This window comes from Nerophis ophidion, linkage group LG26 (genome assembly GCF_033978795.1).
Source record: "Nerophis ophidion isolate RoL-2023_Sa linkage group LG26, RoL_Noph_v1.0, whole genome shotgun sequence".
In the NCBI taxonomy this organism is placed as follows: Eukaryota; Metazoa; Chordata; class Actinopteri; order Syngnathiformes; family Syngnathidae; genus Nerophis; species Nerophis ophidion.
The window spans coordinates 39321036-39343535 of NC_084636.1; the positions used below are offsets into that span (position 1 = coordinate 39321036).

General features: G+C 41.5%; 1 protein-coding gene across 2 annotated transcripts in view; it reads right to left on the reverse strand.

The window, feature by feature from the left end:
- Positions 1-22500, reverse strand: part of LOC133543729 (vigilin-like) — a 75719-nt gene that overhangs the window by 2138 nt on the left and 51081 nt on the right. For both annotated transcript variants that reach the window (XM_061888479.1, XM_061888477.1), the window contains exons 18-27: positions 21732-21953; positions 21444-21653; positions 21238-21376; positions 14951-15090; positions 14769-14873; positions 12482-12616; positions 12264-12407; positions 12011-12190; positions 7141-7257; positions 6930-7067 (exon numbers count right to left, since the gene is read on the reverse strand). In XM_061888479.1, the coding sequence (XP_061744463.1) occupies positions 6930-7067; positions 7141-7257; positions 12011-12190; positions 12264-12407; positions 12482-12616; positions 14769-14873; positions 14951-15090; positions 21238-21376; positions 21444-21653; positions 21732-21953 (1530 nt within the window). The remainder of the gene's footprint in view (positions 1-6929; positions 7068-7140; positions 7258-12010; positions 12191-12263; positions 12408-12481; positions 12617-14768; positions 14874-14950; positions 15091-21237; positions 21377-21443; positions 21654-21731; positions 21954-22500) is intronic.

Sequence of the window (22500 nt, forward strand, 5' to 3'; positions counted from 1 at the left end):
GGTGACGTTGGACCAATCAAACAGAGCCAGGCGGTCACATGACCCGACTTAAACAAGTTGAAAAACGTATTGAGGTGTCACCATTTAGTGGTCAATTGTACGGAATATGTACTGTACTGTGCAATCTACTAATAAAAGTATCAATCAAGCAATCAATCAAAAGTGTAAAGGAAAAAAGACAATTTTTATTTTAACCGTACTTCCCGTCAAAAGCCTAAAGACTGATCGCACACTTCCTGTCTTCACAATAAAAGCGCCGCTCCATCGTGCCTGCGCTAACAAAATAAGAGTCTCCGAAAGCCAGCGCAAACAAGCTAGCAAGCTACGGAGTTTGCCGCCAATGTATTTCTTGTAAAGTGTATAAAAACAAATATGGAAGCTGGACAAATAAGATGCCAAAAACCAACGACTTTCATGTGGTATTAGACAGGAAAGAGGAACTTTTTTTCTCCTCCATTTGAAAATGTGGGCGTTATCAGCACTAAAATGCAAGTCATCAGAATCAGGTAATACACCAACTTATATTCTTGTCTTCATGAAAGATAAGAATCTATGTGTTAAACATGCATGTATATTCATTAAAACACCTTAAACATGTCAACAAAAACGGCAAAAAATATAAATTATATACTGTATATATGAGGTAGATCACCTCGACTTGGTCATTTATTAAGTAATTGATTAACGTTGAAAAACTTATTGGGGTGTTACCATTTAGTGGTGATTGTATGGAATATGTACTGTACTGTGCAATCTACTAATAAAAGTTTCAATCAATCAATCAATCAATGCTTATTGAGCCTATGGTGCTGTTAAGTTATTGTGGCTCAATGTGCCTTAGTTTTTTTTATTTTAATGTATTATTATTTAATATGTAATATTGTTTTAGTTCCTTAAGAGATATTCCTGGCTCTGAATTTGCTCATTGCTATTTTTATGTTTTTGTGCATTATTTGTTGCCGTAATCAGGTTACTCATCAGTTACTCAGTACTTGAGTAGTTTTTTAACAACATCCTTTTACTTTTAGCCAAGTAAATATTTGGGTGACTACTCCTTAATTTTACTTGAGTAATAAATCTCTAAAGTAACAGTACAATTTCTGGCTACTCTACCCACCGACTGATTAGAAGGTACCCAGTAACAAAAGTGTCCACAGCATTCGATGTAATTTAACAACATTGCGGCGTAAAACAGCACACTTGTCAATATGAGAAAGTCTTAAAATCATAGTTGCATATTACTTTCATATACAAAGTCTAGAAGGCAGTATCAGAAAGTACCCAGTAACAAACGTGTCCGCATCATTCGACGTAATTTAACAAAGTTGCAGCGTAAAACAGCACAATTGTCAATATAAACAAGTATCAAATAATTGTAATTGCATAATACTTATACATACAAAGTCTCCAAGGCAGTATCAGAAAGTACCCAGTAACAAAAGTGTCCGCATCATTCGACGTAATTTAACAACATTGCAGTGTAAAACAGCACATTCATCCAAATAAACAGGCATCAAAACATTATAGTTGCATATTGCTTACACATACAAAGTCTCCAAGGCAGTATCAGAAAGTATCCAGTAACAAACGTGTCCGCATCATTCAACTTAATTTAACAACATTGCAGTGTAAAACAGCACATTTGTCAATATAAACAAGCATCAAATCATTATAATTGCATATTGATTACACATACAAAGTCTCCAAGGTGGTATCAGAAAGTATCCAGTCAATATGGGAAAGTCTCAAATAACCATAGTTGCATACTTTTTACACATACAAAGTCTCTAAGGCAGTATTAGAAAGAATCCAGTAACAAACGTGTCCGCATCATTGGACTTACTGCGTCATGAGACATTGTGACCACTAGGTGTCATCAAAAAACAATTACCACTCCAACTTAGACGGCATAAGTCCATTCCAGACAGTTAATAATAAATACATTTTGTCATACCTCCTATATGGCAATGGGTACTGAACCTGGTACTTTTTTTCCATGCTGAGCTATCAACTCCAGCAGCACTGAGAGCGGACTCAACCATACTACCTCCAAGTAATGTTGCAAATGACGCTCCGACCCAAGTAGAGTAAGGCTTTAAAGCAGGGGCGCTCACACTTTTTCTGCAGGCGAGCTACTTTTCAATTGACCAAGTCGAGGAGATCTACCTCATTCCTATTTATAATTTATATTTATTTATTTATGAAAGAGACATTTTTGTTAACAAGTTAATGGTGTTTAATGATAATACAAGCATGTTTAACACACATAGATTCCTTTCTTTCACGAAGACAAGAATATAAGTTGGTGTATTACCTGATTCTGATGACTTGCATTGATTGGAATTAGACAGTGGTGATGATAACGCCCACATTTTCAAATGGAGGAAAAAAAAAAGTCCTCCTTTGTGTCCAATACCACATGAAAGTGGTTGGATTTGGCATCTCATTTGTCCAACTTGCATACTCGTTTTTAAACACTTTGTTATGAGAGTAGCATATGTGTGTGGCCCTTTAATGTCTGGCAGCAGGTGAGTGACGTCAGTGAGTGTGCGGGTGGGCAAGCAAGTGAGAAATACATTGGCATCAAACTCCGTAGCTTGCTAGCTTTCTGAGACTCTTATTTTGTTAGCACAGGCAGGATGAAACAGGTCTTTTATGGTGAAGACAGGAACTGTGCAGTCGCTCTTTAAGAGTTTTGACAGTAGGTACGGAGTCTCTAGAAATAAAATGTGTTTCTCCGCGTCCGCCCTGTTAGTCATTTTTTTCTTAAATATGAGCTCGCAGCAGCCGGCGTCATCTCACAAGATCCTCGGGTGCCGAGAATGTCAAACAACTGACGAAAGTGAAGTCTTGGTATGATTGATGATTGCTCATTTTTATGTACATTTTTTAATGCCTGGCTTGAGATCGACTGACACACCCTCCGAGATCCACCGGTCGTTCGCGATCGACGTAATGGGCACCCCTGCTTTAAAAGGTTTTAAAGTATTAACACTTTATAGGGCACGACAAAAGACTAGTTTATGGTGTTTTTACAGTATTAACACTTTATAGGGCACGACAAAAGACTTGTTTATGGTGTTTTTACAGTATTAACACTTTATAGGGCACGACAAAAGACTAGTTTATGGTGTTTTTACAGTATTAACACTTTATAGGGCATGACAAAAGACTAGTTTATGGTGTTTTTACAGTATTAACGCTTTATAGGGCACGACAAAAGACTAGTTTATGGTGTTTTTACAGTATTAACACTTTATAGGGCATGACAAAAGACTAGTTTATGGTGTTTTTACAGTATTAACGCTTTATAGGGCACGACAAAAGACTAGTTTATGGTGTTTTTACAGTATTAACACTTTATAGGGCATGACAAAAGACTAGTTTATGGTGTTTTTACAGTATTGTATTAACACTTTATAGGGCACGACAAAAGACTAGTTTATGCTGTTTTTACAGTATTAACGCTTTATAGGGCACGACAAAAGACTAGTTTATGGTGTTTTTACAGTATTACCACTTTATAGAGCATGACAAAAGACTAGTTTATGGTGTTTTTACAGTATTAACACTTTATAGGGCATGACAAAAGACTAGTTTATGGTGTTTTTACAGTATTAACACTTTATAGGGCATGAAAAAAGACTAGTTTATGGTGTTTTTACAGTATTAACACTTTATAGGGCATGACAAAAGACTAGTTTATGGTGTTTTTACAGTATTGTATTAACACTTTATAGGGCACGACAAAAGACTAGTTTATGCTGTTTTTACAGTATTACCACTTTATAGGGCATGACAAAAGACTAGTTTATGGTGTTTTTACAGTATTGTATTAACACTTTATAGGGCACGACAAAAGACTAGTTTATGCTGTTTTTACAGTATTGTATTAACACTTTATAGGGCACGACAAAAGACTAGTTTATGCTGTTTTTACAGTATTAACGCTTTATAGGGCACGACAAAAGACTAGTTTATGGTGTTTTTACAGTATTAACACTTTATAGGGCATGACAAAAGACTAGTTTATGGTGTTTTTACAGTATTGTATTAACACTTTATAGGGCACGACAAAAGACTAGTTTATGCTGTTTTTACAGTATTAACGCTTTATAGGGCACGACAAAAGACTAGTTTATGGTGTTTTTACAGTATTAACACTTTATAGGGCACGACAAAAGACTAGTTTATGGTGTTTTTACAGTATTAACACTTTATAGGGCATGACAAAAGACTAGTTTATGGTGTTTTTACAGTATTAACACTTTATAGGGCATGACAAAAGACTAGTTTATGGTGTTTTTACAGTATTGTATTAACACTTTATAGGGCACGACAAAAGACTAGTTTATGGTGTTTTTACAGTATTAACACTTTATAGGGCATGACAAAAGACTAGTTTATGGTGTTTTTACAGTATTGTATTAACACTTTATAGGGCACGACAAAAGACTAGTTTATGCTGTTTTTACAGTATTAACGCCTTATAGGACACGACAAAAGACTAGTTTATGGTGTTTTTACAGTATTAACACTTTATAGGGCACGACAAAAGACTAGTTTATGGTGTTTTTACAGTATTAACACTTTATAGGGCATGACAAAAGACTAGTTTATGGTGTTTTTACAGTATTAACACTTTATAGGGCATGACAAAAGACTAGTTTATGGTGTTTTTACAGTATTGTATTAACACTTTATAGGGCACGACAAAAGACTAGTTTATGGTGTTTTTACAGTATTAACACTTTATAGGGCATGACAAAAGACTAGTTTATGGTGTTTTTACAGTATTAACACTTTATAGGGCATGACAAAAGACTAGTTTATGGTGTTTTTACAGTATTGTATTAACACTTTATAGGGCACGACAAAATACTAGTTTATGGTGTTTTTACAGTATTAACACTTTATAGGGCACGACAAAAGACTAGTTTATGGTGTTTTTACAGTATTAACACTTTATAGGGCATGACAAAAGACTAGTTTATGGTGTTTTTACAGTATTGTATTAACACTTTATAGGGCACGACAAAAGACTAGTTTATGGTGTTTTTACAGTATTAACACTTTATAGGGCATGACAAAAGACTAGTTTATGGTGTTTTTACAGTATTAACACTTTACAGGGCACGACAAAAGACTAGTTTATGCTGTTTTTACAGTATTAACACTTTATAGGGCATGACAAAAGACTAGTTTATGGTGTTTTTACAGTATTAACACTTTATAGGGCATGACAAAAGACTAGTTTATGGTGTTTTTACAGTATTAACACTTTATAGGGCATGACAAAAGACTAGTTTATGGTGTTTTTACAGTATTGTATTAACACTTTATAGGGCACGACAAAAGACTAGTTTATGGTGTTTTTACAGTATTAACACTTTATAGGGCATGACAAAAGACTAGTTTATGGTGTTTTTACAGTATTAACACTTTATAGGGCATGACAAAAGACTAGTTTATGGTGTTTTTACAGTATTGTATTAACACTTTATAGGGCACGACAAAAGACTAGTTTATGGTGTTTTTACAGTATTAACACTTTATAGGGCATGACAAAAGACTAGTTTATGGTGTTTTTACAGTATTGTATTAACACTTTATAGGGCACGACAAAAGACTAGTTTATGCTGTTTTTACAGTATTAACGCCTTATAGGGCACGACAAAAGACTAGTTTATGGTGTTTTTACAGTATTAACACTTTATAGGGCACGACAAAAGACTAGTTTATGGTGTTTTTACAGTATTAACACTTTATAGGGCATGACAAAAGACTAGTTTATGGTGTTTTTACAGTATTAACACTTTATAGGGCATGACAAAAGACTAGTTTATGGTGTTTTTACAGTATTGTATTAACACTTTATAGGGCACGACAAAAGACTAGTTTATGGTGTTTTTACAGTATTAACACTTTATAGGGCATGACAAAAGACTAGTTTATGGTGTTTTTACAGTATTAACACTTTATAGGGCATGACAAAAGACTAGTTTATGGTGTTTTTACAGTATTGTATTAACACTTTATAGGGCACGACAAAAGACTAGTTTATGGTGTTTTTACAGTATTAACACTTTATAGGGCATGACAAAAGACTAGTTTATGGTGTTTTTACAGTATTAACACTTTATAGGGCATGACAAAAGACTAGTTTATGGTGTTTTTACAGTATTAACACTTTATAGGGCATGACAAAAGACTAGTTTATGGTGTTTTTACAGTATTGTATTAACACTTTATAGGGCACGACAAAAGACTAGTTTATGGTGTTTTTACAGTATTAACACTTTATAGGGCATGACAAAAGACTAGTTTATGGTGTTTTTACAGTATTAACACTTTATAGGGCATGACAAAAGACTAGTTTATGGTGTTTTTACAGTATTGTATTAACACTTTATAGGGCACGACAAAAGACTAGTTTATGGTGTTTTTACAGTATTAACACTTTATAGGGCATGACAAAAGACTAGTTTATGGTGTTTTTACAGTATTAACACTTTACAGGGCACGACAAAAGACTAGTTTATGCTGTTTTTACAGTATTAACACTTTACAGGGCACGACAAAAGACTAGTTTATGCTGTTTTTACAGTATTAATGCTTTATAGGGCACGACAAAAGACTAGTTTATGGTGTGCTTGCTGTCTAGACACCAGGTCTTGGACTTGCGACTAACTGGGACTTGGATGTGATAATAAAAACTGTCCAGCACTTGTAATGAGCTCATTTTTAAAAGTTGATTTTCAAAAACATGATTTAAATAACACCAAAGTAGTGAAAATCCCGCTTTGAAGGCGTTAAAGCGCTGTACAAGTAACCATTGTTCTCTTTTTGACTTCAACTTAAATAAAAGTGTGTACGATATTCCTGCTGATATCATAGTGGTATCAAACGTGGAAAAGTTGTCATCTCACCTTCTCAGTGCCCGTGGTCCAGGGAGCCTCCCTCACCACAAAGCCCTTGGACGGTCCGCGATGTTCATCCATGGACGAAGCTCCGCCCCCGGATGACCTCATGTAGGCCTTGCCCTCGTTCTCCACGATGTCCGCCATCTGACAAGAGCGGCAGCGTTAGCGTCACGGTGCCCCTTTTTGTGCCTCACCTTCTCTCGCCGCGCTCGCTCACGTATTCTTCCTCCAGGTTGAGGAGGTGGTCGATGGCTTCGTCCACCAGCTCGGGACGCCCGGTCACCGTCACCAGGTCGGGGTCCGCAGCTCCGCTCTGAGGAAACCTGAGATCCACCTGCGGACAAGGCGGACGCGGCGTGACTGACAAACTGAGCGTGGAAGAGGGAGGAACAGGAGCAAGATGACGTGGTAAAGATGTGTATCGTTGTCGCTGAGGTGGGAATGACACACCTGACAAAAGTCTTCATTTAATAAACTACAAAGCCCAAAAGCAGTGAAGTTGTCAGGTTGTGTAAATGGTAAATAAAAAGAGAAAACAACAAATCCTTTTCAACTTATATCTTGTCTTTGCAGTCCATTCAATTGAATATTTCATCTTCACACTGAAATATCAACAACGTGGCTTTGCGTCGTCTTGCTGAAATAAGCAGGGGCGTCCATGATAACGTTGCTTGGACGGCAACATATGTTGCTCCAAAAGCTTTATGTACCTGTCATTAATGGTGCCTTCACAGATATTGTCATGTTGTTTACAAAATGTAATGATGTCAACAGGGATTTCATTCAGCTCTAAGTTTCATTTAGAGCTTCTTATACTGATTACTGCTTTGCGAGCTTCAAGCACAACTGTGGAGTGGGAACTTTTTCAGGTGACTACCTTTTGAAGCTCATGGAGAGATATAACTGAAAACATGTTTTATATTCTAGTTTCTTTAAAATAGCCACCCTTTGCTCTGATTACTGCTTGGCATTCTCTCCATGAGCTTCAAGCACACCTGTGGAGTGACAACTTTTTCAGGTGACTACCTCCTAAAGCTCATAAAGAGAATGCCAAGATTTTGCAAAGAAAAGCAGTCATCAGAGCAAAGGGTGGCTATTTTGGATTTTTTTTGTCATGGAAAAAGTAAAATAATAAACATGCATCCACTGTGTACTCATATGGACTTTTATTAGGACAATACACCAACAACGTAACGAGTATAATTTTATTTAATTTTTCTTTTGAATGAGTGTAAATGGGGGAGGGAGTTTTTTTGGGTTGGTGCACTAATTGTAAGTGTATCTTTGTTTTTTATGTTGATTTAATAAAAAATAAAAAATAAATGTATTCTGCGGCCCGGTACCAATCGGTGGTTGGGACCACTGATTTACCTCATTCACATAAGAGACTAGACGTCTAATATTTCATGGGATTTAGCGATTAGGAGTGACAGATTGCTTCGTTAAACCAGGCACCTTCTCAGTTGGTTATTTATGCCTCATATAACGTACACTTATTCAGCCTGTTGTTCACTATTCTTTATTTATTTTAAACTGCCTTTCAAATGTCTATTCTTGGTGTTAGGTTTTATCAAATACATTTCCCAAAAAAATGCTACTTATACTCTAGTGCAGGGGTGCCCACACTTTTTCTGCAGGCGAGCTACTTTTCAATTGACCAACTGGAGGGGATCTACCTCATTTATATATATCATTTATATTTATTTATTTATGAAAGAGACATTTTTGTAAACAAGTTAAATGTGTTTAATGATAATACAAGCATGAGTAACACATATAGATGTCTTTCTTTCATGAAGACAAGAATATAAGTTGGTGTATTACCTGATTCTGATGACTTGCATTGATTGGAATCAGACAGTAATGATGATAACGCCCACATTTTCAAATGGAGGAGAAAAAAAGTTGTCCTTTCTGTACAATACCACATGAAAGTGGTTGGTTTTTGGCATCTAATTCATCCAGCTTCCATACACTTTACAAGAAAAACATTGGCGGCAAATTCCGTAGCTTGCTTGATTGACATTCACGGCACCCGAGGGTCTTGTGAGATGACGCTGGCTGCTGCCACTTCATTATTATGAAAAAATGACAGAGAGGAAGGCCAGAAACACTTTTTATTTCAACAGACTTTCGCGCCGTCCTTTCCGTCAAAACTCTGCACATTTCCTATCTTCACAATAAAAGCCCTGCTTCATGCTGCCTGCGCTAACAAAATAAGAGTCTCGGAAAACTGCCGTGCACAAGTGATGTGCACACCAGCTTTCTGAGGGATCGCTTGTGCACGCCATTTTTCCGAGACTCTGTATTTAGTTAGCGCAGGCAGCATGAAGCAGGGCTTTTATTGTGAAGATAGGAAATGTGCAGTCGGCCTTTAGAGTTTTGACGGAAGGTACGGCGCGAGAGTCTGTTGAAATAAAAAGTGTTTCTGGCCTTCCTCTCGGTCATATTTTCATAATAATGATCTTGCAGCAGCCAGCGTCATCTCACAAGACCCTCCGGTACCGTGAATGTCATTTAAGTGACGTCTTGGTGAAGATTGATGATCACTCATTTTTAGCTCTATTTTTTTTAAAAGCCTGGCTGGAGATCGACTGACACACCCCCCGCGGTCGACTGGTAGCTCGCCATCGACGTAATGGGCACCCCTGCTCTAGTGCGACTTTTACTCCAAAAAATAGGGTAGTTTGTTTATACATAAAACAAAGCAACAAAAATAAAACTTTATATGCAGTGTTATTTCATTTTAAATTTCAAAAGAGTTTTGTGGCTCCCATTGTTTTCTTTAATTTGTGAAACGGGTCAAAACGGCTCTGAGTGGTAAAGGTTGCCGACTACTGGTCTATTCTGGTGCGTCTTATTTATGAACAAAGTTTTTAAATAGGCCATTCATTTAAGCTGCGCCTTATGGACTAAGTACATCATGTAAAAAGAGGATTCTTAGGTTTTTATTCCAATTAGGGTCCAATAAGCCCCAATAGCAAAAAAAAAAAAAAATCATGTAAACAATAAGGGTGTAACGGTATGTGTATTTGTATTGAACCGTTTCGGTACGGGGGTTTCGGTTCGGTGCGGAGGTGTACCGAACGAGTTTCTACACGAACATATGAAGTCGCCGCCTAAATTAAAGTCTTAACAAGCTGCTCTGCTTTCTGCCTTTGTCTCCTACACAGCACCCAGCATTGTCCCACCCACACAACCATCTGATTGGTTACAACCATAGCGGTAACAGCCAATCAGCAGTGCGTATTCAGCGCGCATGTTGTCAGCGCTTCAGCGTCGAGCAGATAGGTGTTTAGCAGGTGAGCATAAGGCAGCGTACTCTCCCCAAATGATAATAAACACCTCCCAGTCAACTACTATAAGCCCATTGACCTTCTAGAACCAAACTGCAGCTCAGCTTACTCACAGTCCTGACTTGAGGGTGAAGGCTAATTAGCTTTTAGCGTAACGTTAGCTCATTTTGCGGTGTGTGTGTGTGTTACGGACAGTGTTGATTGAGCTGTGTTGAAGCAGTAAAAAAGGACATTATGTTAAATGAAGAGTTTCTGTCTCTGATAGTTGCTATAATAATGTAAATGCATCATTAAATGATAAATGAGTTGTACTTGTATAGCGCTTTTCTACCTTCAAGGTACTCAAAGCGCTTTGACACTACTTCCACATTTACACATTCACACACTGATGGAGGGAGCTGCCATGCAAGGCGCTAACCAGCACCCATCAGGAGCAAGAGTGAAGTGTCTTGCTCAGGACACAACGGACGTGACGAGGTTGGTACTAGGTGGGATTTGAACCAGGGACCCCCAGGTTGCGCACGGCCACTCTCCCACTGCGCCACGCCGTCCCATTAAGCCTGCATGAACTCCATGATGTTCAGGGATGAAGGGATGAATAGTCTCTCCTATTGCTGTTGTACTATTTTTTCAGCAATAGTTACATTAATCATTAGTAATGTAGCAGCCTAGTTTTGAATGGCAGGGTCTCTGCTATCACATGTTGATAAAAACACAACATTTACATAACAAAAATCAACTACAGGCTTCCCAAATGCTGTAATAAATTGATGAGTTGACTCAAAACTGTTTAATGTTGCACTTTTTATATGTAGAAGAAACGTTTTGTCATTTTATTTAATCTAAGCAACAACTTGAGCCAGTTTAATGTTGATTAACGTGGGCAGAATTATTATCCATCCATCCATCCATCCATTTTCTACCGCTTATTCCCTTTTGGGGTCGCGGGGGGCGCTGGCGCCTATCTCAGCTACAATCGGGCAGAAGGCGGGGTACACCCTGGACAAGTCGCCACCTCATCGCAGGGCCAACACAGATAGACAGACAACATTCACACACTAGGGACCATTTAGTGTTGCCAATCAACCTATCCCCAGGTGCATGTCTTTGGAGGTGGGAGGAAGCCGGAGTACCCGGAGGGAACCCACGCATTCACGGGGAGAACATGCAAACTCCACACAGAAAGATCCCGAGCCTGGATTTGAACCCAGGACTGCAGGACCTTCGTATTGTGAGGCAGACGCACTAACCCCTCTGCCACCGTGAAGCCCCAGAATTATTATAGTGTTCCCAATGAGGGACGGCGTGGCGCAGTGGGAGAGTGGCCGTGCGCAACCCGAGGGTCCCTGGTTCAAATCCCACCTAGTACCAACCTCGTCACGTCCGTTGTGTCCTGAGCAAGACACTTCACCCTTGCTCCTGATGGGTGCTGGTTGGCGCCTTGCATGGCAGCTCCCTCCATCAGTGTGTGAATGTGTGTGTGAATGGGTAAATGTGGAAGTAGTGTCAAAGCGCTTTGAGTACCTTGAAGGTAGAAAAGCGCTATACAAGTACAACCCATTTATCATTTTTATTTATAATGTTAAAAAGATAAAGTCATTGTTTACAAATTTGGTAAATAAAAAAACACAATTTAATATTTTGTTGTTTTCTTACTGTACCGAACCGTGACCTCTAAACTAAGGTACATTTTTGTGTACCGTTACACCCCTAGTAAACACAGCTTGGGCCCCTTAAGAAGTTAAAGTCAACAAACACTTGCTGCTCTATCAGAGAGTTTGTCTCACACACCTTGAAGTCATCCATGATCCTGCGGATGCCCTTCCCCTTGGCGCCGATGATGCGCGCGTGGACTCTGCTATTCAGAGTGATGTCCTCCGAGATCATCTCCTCCAGCTCGTCCACGATGGCCTGGATGGCGTCACGAGCGGCTATGGCTTTGTGCTCATACCCTGTAATGGTAATCTGGTCCTGTAGCCAGGTGGGGTGGAAGAAAAAACGTCAAGGCCAACCAACGCTCCCTGGGAGATCATGACGTTAATACCTGGTTGTCGTCATTCTTCTCCGGCAACAGGATGTTGACATCGTGCTCGGTGCGGATGTTTGTGATGATGGCACCTTTGCGGCCGATGATTTTGGGGTGATATTTGGGGTCCACAGTGATGGTCAGTTTAAAGCTCTTGAGTGCCTGCAGAAGGGAGTTGGATGTTTCTCACAGCTCTGACACCAGCAAAAAGGAGCCTAGGTGGAGGAGATACCCACCCGTTCCTCCTGCTCGACCTGCAGCTCCTTGACGCGATCCAACAGTCCTTCTCTGGCGCGGTCCAGGTGATTGGCCAAGCCGGTGACGGCGATTTTATCGGACTGCTGCTCAGGAGCAGGCACTTGAATGTTTACCTGGGGAAATGCTCACCTTAGAGCAGAGCTGGGCAAACATTTGGACTCGCCAAGGTGTATGTGTGTATTAGGTATATACAAGTAGGAATCCTATTTGGTACAATGCCGCCTCTAAAAAAGTACCGGTAAATTGCCGGTTTTACGAGCAGAGTAGCATGTTTGGCAGCGCGCGCACACTGAGTATTTACAAGCAGACAGTGTGTAGACAGAAAAGGAAGAATGGACGCATTTTGGTGTAAAAAGTGAAGATAAAGGTGAAATTATAACACTGAAACAGGAAGAGCTGCTTCAAAGACATGGCTGGCTAGCTGGCGGCTAACGTCCATTCGCAGTGTTTTAGCTACTTCCAAATCACAAATCCTGGCCTCCAATACGACAAATAAAGTACGTTTCTTACAAGTAGCATTATCACTGGAGGACAAGGAATAGCTAAACATGCTTCACTACACACCGTAGGAGGATACGATAGATTACTGTTCCTGAATGTAAACAAATACCATTGGTGGATCTACACCTGAGATCTACTGTAATGATACCAAGTACAAGAGCGTGTCTAGTCGATACTAATATGATTACATCGAGATGTTTTATCATCACAGTGCTGTTTCAAAAAGTAGCAACCATGGTGAGATCCCAAACTTCTAGCAGACACGTGTGGTTTTTTTATTCACTCACTCATCCGCATCACCTTTCACAAGTTAAGGAATTTGAATGCACTTTGCGCAGCCCAGTAATCGTTTTTTCAATTATAATACAAAACCCACAAGCAGTGAAGTTGTCACGTTGTTTAAATGTTAAATAAAAAGAGAATACAATGATTTGTAAAACCTTTTCAACTTATATTCAATTGAATAGACTGCAAAGACAAGACATTTCATGTTCACACTGACAAACTGTTATTTTTGCAAATAATCATAAACTTAGAATTTAATGGCAGCAACACATTGCAAAAAAGGCATTTTTACCAGTGGCCTTTCCTTTTAACACTCAGTAAAGGTTTGGGAACTGAGGAAAGACATTTTTGAAGTGAAATTATTTCCCATTTTTGCTTGATGTACAGCTTAAGTTGTTCAACCTTCTCATATTTTAGCCTTCATACATTTTTAACGGGAGACAGGTCTGGACTACAGGCAGGCCAGTCTAGTACCCGCACTCTTACTATGAAGCCACGCTGCTGTAATACGTGGCTTGGCATTCATTGTCTTGCAGAAATAAGCATGGGCGTCCATTAAAGACATTACTTGCTACAACGTCCACAGTTTCCAAAACCAATTTGAAACATGGACTCGTCAGACCACAAAACACGTTTCCACTTTGCATCAGTCCATCGTAGATGAGCTCAGGCCCTGCGAAGCGAGTTTCTGGGTGTTGTTGATGAATGGCTTCTGCTTTGCAAAGTAGAGTTTTAACTTGAACTTACAGATGCAGCGACCAACTGTAGTTAAGGACAGTGGTTTTCTGAAGTGTTCCTGAGCCCATGTGGTGATATCCTTTACACACTGATGTCGCTTTTTGATGCAGTACCGCCTGAGGGATCCAAGGTGCGTAATATCATGGCTTACAGGCAGTGATTTTTCCAGATTCTCTGAACTTTTGGATGATATTACGGTGCGAAGATGGTCAAATCCCTAAATTCGTTGCCATAGCTGGTTGAGAAACGTCGTCGTCAAAGAATTTGCTCAGGCATTTGTTGCCAAAGTGGTGACCCTCGCCTCGTCCTTGTTTGTGAATGACTGAGCATTTCATGGAAGCTTCTTTTATACCCAATCATGGCACCCAACTGTTCCCAATTAGTCTGTTACCTGTGGGATGTTCCAAATCAGTTTTGAGATAAGCATTCCTCAACTTTCTCAGTCTTTTTTGTCACTTGTGCCAGCTTTTTTGAAACATGTTGCAGGCCTCAAATTTTAAATGAGCTAATATTTGCAAAAAAATTAAGTTTTACAGTTCGAACATTAAATATCTTGTCTTTGCAGTCTTTTTAATTGAATATAAGTTGAAAAGGATTTGTTAATCATTGTATTCTCTTTTTATTTACCATTTACACAACGTGACAACTTCACTGCTTTTGGGGTTTGTATTTTTATTATGGTGAGAAGCTGAAAATAGAGATCAAAGTTCGGATAACTGTCCAGCCTCAAAAGCAACATACCTCGAATTCATCCATCATCTTGCGAATTCCACTTCCTTTTTGTCCGATGATGTAGCGATGAAGCTCAAAAGGCACTGAGACCTCAATAGTGACGGGAACCAAAGCCTGAGAAGAGTGTATGTAGACACATGACCATTTAGGGGAACGTGCCCGCCAAAATAAAACACACTTTGGATTCCAACCTTCAGTGCTTCTGCAGCGGCCTCGCAGCGCTCCTGGCGGCCGGAAATCACAATCAGGTCACACTTTTTAGGCGTGTTGGGATCCACAGCCTCTTTCACTTGACCGTTGGCCTCGCCGTTCTCCTGGATGGCGTCTGCGGCTGAAGGGAAAGGTTTGAAGACATTTGAAAATGACCTGAAGCCTCAACACAACATGGTCTGTTACTAAAAAAGTGCCTGCTAAAGTCGATCCAATCACGATTCCGAATCGATTGTTAAAAAGGCAATTTTTAGGCCATCACAGTGCGTGCAGGAGGGTTGTCCGGTAACCCTGTACTAGTATAGTATCGCAGTACTAATGAATCCAAAACAGTACTATACGCTGAAAGGTAGCGGTTCCTGTTCATGACATTGCTGGTTCCGAGCATGTTTGGCAGCGCGCGCGCACAGAGTACATACAAGCAGACAGTGTGCAGACAGAAAAAAAAGAATGAACGCATTTTGGTGTAAAAAGTAAAGATAAAGGTGAAGTTATAACACTGAAACACCCTCAGGAAGAGGTGCTTTAAGACATGGCTTTGATTGATTGATACTTTTATTAGTAGATTGCACAGTACAGTACATATTCCGTACAATTGAACACTAAATGGTAACACCCGAATAAGTTTTTCAACTTGTTTAAGTCGGGATCCACGTTAATCAATTCATGGTAGCTGGATGGTAGCTAGCAGCTAACATCCATCCGCTACTTCAAAATCACTAATCTTGGACTGCATGGCGACAAAGTATGTTTCTTGCAAGTACCATTATCACTGGAAGACGAGGAATAGCTAAACATGCTTCACTACAGACTGCAGGAGGATACAAAAGCTAACTGCTAACAGCAAGCTTGCTTAGATAGTAACAGTAAATGAGTAGATTAAAAATCTTTTTTTACAGTTTGTTCTTTATAATGTTGACAAAATAATAGGTGTGTAAATGACACAATATGTTACTGCATACGTCAGCAGACCAATTAGGAGTCTTTGTTTGTTTACTTACTACTAAAAGACAAGTTGTCTAGTATGTTCACCATTTTATTTAAGGACTAAATTGCAATTATAAACACGTTTCATGAACACTAAAGATTTTCTGTTAGAATAAAGCCAAAAATTACATTTTTTTGTGGTCTCCTTTATTCAGAAAAGTATCTAAAAACATTTTGGTACAGGTACCAAAATATTGTTATCTGGACAACCCTAGTACTGACCACATGATATATAAAAAAAAATAAATAAAAAAATTGGATACAGGTCACATAAGCAAAAATAAATGTGTCAAAGTGCCACAAACAGCTTTCACGGTTTCATTCAAACCCCCAACCATCCATCCATACATCTTCTTCAGCCACTTGGGGAGAGTGGCTGGGGACAGACTTCCCAGCGTGTTCTGGGTCTTCCCCGTGGCCTCCTACCGGTCGGACGGACCCCAAACACCTCCCTAGGGAGGCGTTCCGGTGGCATCCTGACCAGACGCCCGAACTACCTCATCTGGCTCCTCTTCGTGTGGAGGAGCAGCGGCTTTACTCTGAGTTCCTCCCAGATGGCCGAGCTTCTCACCCTCTCTCTTAAGGAGAGGAAACTCATTTGGGCCGCTTGTACCCGTGATCTTGTCCCTTCGGTCATAACCCAAAGCTCATGACCATAGGTGAGGATGCGAACGTAGATCGACCGGTAAATTGAGGGCTTTGCCTTCCGGCTCAGCTCCTTCTTCACCACAACGGATCGATACAGCGTCCGCATTACTGAAGACTCCGCACTAATCCACCAGTCACTATCACCAGCCACTCTTCCCTCACTCGTGACCAAGACTCCGAGGTACTTGAACTCCTCCACTTGGGGCAGGGTCTCCCCCCCCAACCCGCAGATGGCACTCCACCCTTTTCCGGGCGAGAACCATGGACTCTGACTTGGAGTTGCTGATTCTCATCCCAGTCGCTTCACACTCGGCTGCGAACCGATCCAGCGAGAGCTGAAGAGCCTGGCCAGATGAAGCCATCAGGACCACATCATCTGCAAATAACGGAGACCTAATCCTGAAGCCGCCAAACCGGATCCCCTCAAAACCTTGACTGCACCTAGAAATTCTGTCCATAAAAGTTATGAACAGAATGGGTGACAAAGGGCAGTGTCCAACCCTCACTGGAAACAAGGCCGACTTACTGCCAGCAATGCGGACCAAGCTCTGACACTGATCATACAGGGAGCGGACCGCCACAATCAGACAGTCCGATACCCCATACTCTCTGAGCACTCCCCACAGGACTTCCCGAGGGACACGGTCGAATGCCTTCTCCAAGTCCACGAAGGGCAAACTCCCATGCACCCTCAAGGACCCTGCCGAGAATATAGAGCTGGTCTACCGTTTCACGACCAGAACTAAAGTCACACTGTTCCTTCTGGATCCGAGGTTCAACTTTCCAGCGTGTATAGACCTTACGGGGAAGGCCGAGGAGTATGATGCAACGATAGTTGGAGCACACCCTCCGGTTCCCCTTCTTAAAGAGAGGAACCATCACCACAGTCTGGCCAATCCAGAGGCACCGACCCCGATATCCACGCGATGTTGCAGAGTCTTGTCAACCAAGACAGCCCCACAGCATTCAGAGCCATAAGGAACTCCGGGCGGATCTCATCCACCCCTGGGGCCTTGTCAGAGAGGAGCTTTTTAACTACTTCAGCCCCAGAAATACAAACCCTGTTTCCATATGAGTTGGGAAAATGCGTTAGATGTAAATATAAAACAGAGTACAATGATTTGTAAATCATTTTCAACCCATATTCAGATGAATATGCTACAAAGACAACATATTTGATGTTCAAGCTGATAAACCTTTTTTTTTTTTTAAATAGTCATTAACTTTAGAATTTGTGACAAAGAAGTTGGGAAAGGTGGCAATAAATACTGATAAATGATGAGGAATGCTCATCAAACACTTATTTGGAACATCCCACAGGTGTGCAGGCTAATTGGGAACAGGTGGGTGCCATGATTGGGTATGAAAAAAAACTTCCCAAAAAATGCTCAGTCTTTCACAAGAAAGGATGGGGCGAGGTACACCCTTTTGTCCACAACTTTAAGAGCAACGTTTCTCAAAGTGCAATTGCAAGAACTTTAGGGATTTCAACATCTACGCTCCATAATATCATCAAAAGAAGGGGTCTCAAACATGCGGCCCGCTTATTTTGTGGTCCGCACTTTGATATGACAAATTAACGTTGGTGTGGCCCGCGAGGTAAATATGAGCGGCGCTTGACAGCGTCATACTTGCACACGTTACCAATTTTCCCAGAGATGCATTCTCTGGAAATTCCTGTAGATTTATATCCAATCAACATTATTCGAGCGCAATGATGGCACTGTCTTTAGCGCCATCTACATCCTGTTCAGACAGCGTGCAAGCCCAATACGGTGCATCCGGCCGTGCGCACGTGTGCTGTTGCAAGACATATTTGATCAACAGCTGCGCAGGTCACACTGAGGGTGGCCGTAAAAAAAAAGCTTTAAAATTGTTACAAATATGTGCCATATGAACACACACCAAACAAGAATGACAAACACATTTCGGGAGAACATCAGCACTGTAACACAACAGAACAAATACCCAGTATCCCATTCAGCCCTAACTCTTCCGGGCTACAATATACACACCCCCGCTACCACCAACCCCCCCACCTCCGTCGGTTGAGGTGGTGTATATTTTAGCCCGGGAGAGCTAGGGCTGCAAGGTGTTCTGGGTATTTGTTCTCTTGTGTTTAAGTTGTGTTAGGGTGCGGATGTTCTCCAAAATCGTGTTTGTCATTCTTTATGGTGTGGGTTCAAAGTGTGGCGCATATTAGTAACAGTCTTAAAGTTGTTTATACGGCCACCCTCAGTGTGACCTGTATGGCTGTTGACCAAGTACGTCTTGCAGCCACTTATGTTGTACTGCACAAGTCTCATACAGCATGTTGCAGAGTAATCACGTTGGTTGTGTGATGTACAGACCCTGTTTCCATATGAGTTGGGAAATTGTGTTGGATGTAAATACAAACGGAATACAATTATTTGTAAATCATTTTCAACCCACGTTCAGTTGAATATGCTACAAAGACAACATATTTGATGTTCGAACTGATACATTTTTTTTGTGTGCAAATAACCATTAACTTTAGAATTTGATGCCAGCAGCATGTGACAAAGAAGTTGTGAAAGGTGGCAATAAATACTGATAAAGTTGAGGAATGCTCATCAAACACTTATTTGGAACATCCCACAGGTGCGCAGGCTAATTGGGAACAGGTGGGTGCCATGATTGGGTATAAAAGCAGCTTCCATGAAATGCTAAGTAATTCAAAAACAAGGATGGGGTGAGGGTCACCACTTTGTAAGCAAATTGTCGAACTATTTTAGAACAACATTTCTCAACGAGCTATTGCAAGGAATTTAGGGATTTTACCATCTACGGTCCGTAAAATTATCAAAAGGTTCAGAGAATCTGGAGAAATCACTGCACGTAAGCGATGATATTACGGACCTTTTTGATCCCTCAGGCGGTACTGCATCAAAAACCGAAATCAGTGTGTAAAGGATATCACCACATGGGCTCAGGAACACTTCAAAAAACCACTGTCAGTAACTACAGTTAGTCGCTACATCTGTAAATGCAAGTTAAAACTCTACCTTTCCGGTTTAGCTCGGTTGGTAGAGTGGCCGTGCCAGCAACTTGAGGGTTGCAGGTTCAATTCCCGCTTCCGCCATCCTAGTCAATGCCGTTGTGTCCTTGGGCAAGACACTTTACCCACCTGCTCCCAGTGCCACCCACACTGGTTTAAATGTAACTTAGATATTGGGTTTCACTCTGTAAAGCGCTTTGAGTCACTAGAGTAAAGCGCTATATAAATATAATTCACTTCACTTCACTACTATGCAAACCTTGCCATTTATCAAGGAATGCCGCCAGCTTCACTGGGCCCGAGCTCATCTAAGATGGACTGATGCAAAGTGGAAAAGTGTTCTGTGGTCTGACGAGTCCACATTTCAAATTATATTTGGAAACTGGGGACGTGGTGTCCTCTGTAACAAAGAGCAGCATCTGTGATGGTATGGGGGTGCATTAGTGCCCAAGGCATGGGTAACTTACACATCTGTGAAGGCACCATTAATGCTGAATGGTCCATACAGGTTTTGGAGCAACATATGTTGTCATCCAAGCAACGTTATCATGGACGCCCCTGCTTATTTCAGCAAAAAAATGCCAAGCCACATGTTACAACACCGTGGCTTCGTAGTAAAAGAGTACGGGTACTTTCCTGGCCCGCCTGCAGTCCAGACATGTCTCCCATCAAAAAAGTGTGGCGCATTATGAAGCGTAAAATACGACAACAAGACCCCGTACTGTTGAACAACTTAAGCTGTACATAAAACAAGAATGGTAAAGAATTCCACTTTCAAAGCTTCAACAATTAGTTTCCTCAGTTCCCAAACGTTTATTGAGTGTTGTTAAAAGAAAAGGTGATGTAACACAGTGGTGAACATGCCCTTTCCCAACTACTTTGGCACGTGTTGCAGCCATGAAATTCTAAGGTAATTATTATTTGCAAAAAAAAATAAAGTTTATGAGTTTGAACATGGAATATCTTGTCTTTGTAGTGCATTCAATTGAATACGGGTTGAAAAGGATTTGCAAATCATTGTATTCCGTTTATATTTACATCTAACACAATTTCCCAACTCATATGGGTTTGTAGGAGAGCCCACCACAGATTCCCCAGGCACTGCTTCCTCATAGGAAGGCGTGTTGGTCTGATTGAGGAGGTCTTCCAAGTGTTCCACAACAGCCGCAGTCGAGGTCAGCAGCACACCATCCCCACCAGTATTTATTGCCACCTGGGGCGGCATAGCTCAGTTGGTAGAGTGGCCGTGTCAGCAACTTGAGGGTTGCAGGTTCGATTCCCGCTTGTGCCATCCTAGTCACTGCCGTTGTGTCCTTGGGCAAGACACTTTACCCACCTGCTCCCAGTGCCACCCACACTGGTTTAAATGTAACTTAGATATTGGGTTTCACTATGTAAAGCGCTTTGAGTCACTTGAGAAAAGCGCTATATAATTCACTTCACTTCACCATACACGGTGTTGACAGTGCACTGCTTCCCCCCCTGAAGCGGTGGATAAAGTGGAAATGGAACAAAGAAAAAAGCTGGTTCGCGAGAGATTTCTTTGTCTAACAATATCTTAAGAGTTGGTCTGGAACACATTCTGTTCTTGTGAGATGACGCCAAGTCTTTTACCTTGAGGGTCCTCCCGGTCTGGGAACTTAATATGTACATTGTGGTCTCGGGTGATCTGTTGAATGCGAGAGCCCTTGGGCCCCATGATGGAGCGATGGAACCTCTGAGGAATGGTGCACTCGATGGTGACTTGGGCATCCTGGAACAAGAAGCAGATGAGCGTTGCACACAGGGGAAAAGAAAAGAACATTCCGGTAGGCACTCACCAAGTCCTCAACTATCTCCTGCATGCGCTTCTTGGCCGCCTCCACGCACTCTTTGGCTCCTTTTAGTGTGACCTTGTCGCTCGTGCGAGGGAAGCTCACCATCACGCCGCCGTACTCGTCCGCCAGGTCCCGCAGGACTTGGCCTCGGCGAGCCACGAAGTAGCGATGGTGCTTGGGGTCCACGTTCATCGAGTCCTCAATGACGTTGTCCTACGGGCGGGTGGGGGAACAGGCAAAGGTGTCAAAAGGCCCGTCCTTCACGAGCCAGTGGCGCGTGCAGAGTCATACCAAGCCCTTGATCAGCTCCTCCAGCTCCTTCTGAGCGTCACGCACGGCCTCCTCTGTGCCGATGACGGTGATGAGCTCCTGGTCTTTGTCCTCGGCGGTGGGGAAGATGATCCTGGCGCCGGTGCTGTCGCGCACCTTGCGGATGTTGCCGCCACCTTTGCCGATGAGGAACTTGTGGTACTCTGGCTTGGCACGCAGCTCGGCCGAGTGGCTTTTCGTTTGCTAGGGAAAGACGTTTGAGGGTTTTAGTTAAAAATACAGTGGAACTAGGGTTGCAAATTTCCGGGAATATTCAAAGTTGGAAACTTTCCATGGGAAGTTAATGGGAATAAACATTTAAGTCTCATCTTAAAACTCATCTGTATACTCTAGCCTTTAAATAGACCTCCTTTTTAGACCAGTTGATCTGCCGCTTCTTTTCTTTCTCCTATGTCCCCCCCTCCCTTGTGGAGGGGGTCCGGTCCGATGACCATGGATGAAGTACTGACTGTCCAGAGTCGAGACCCAGGATGGACCGCTCGTCGGGACCCAGGATGGACCGCTCGCCTGTATCGGTTGGGGACATCTCTACGCTGCTGATCCGCTTGAGATGGTTTCCTGTGGACGGGACTCTCGCTGCTGTCTTGGAGCCACTATGGATTGAACTTTCACAGTATCATGTTAGACCCGCTCGACATCCATTGCTTTCGGTCCCCTAGAGGAGGGGGGGTTGCCCACATCTGAGGTCCTCTCCAAGGTTTCTCATAGTCAGCATTGTCACTGGCGTCCC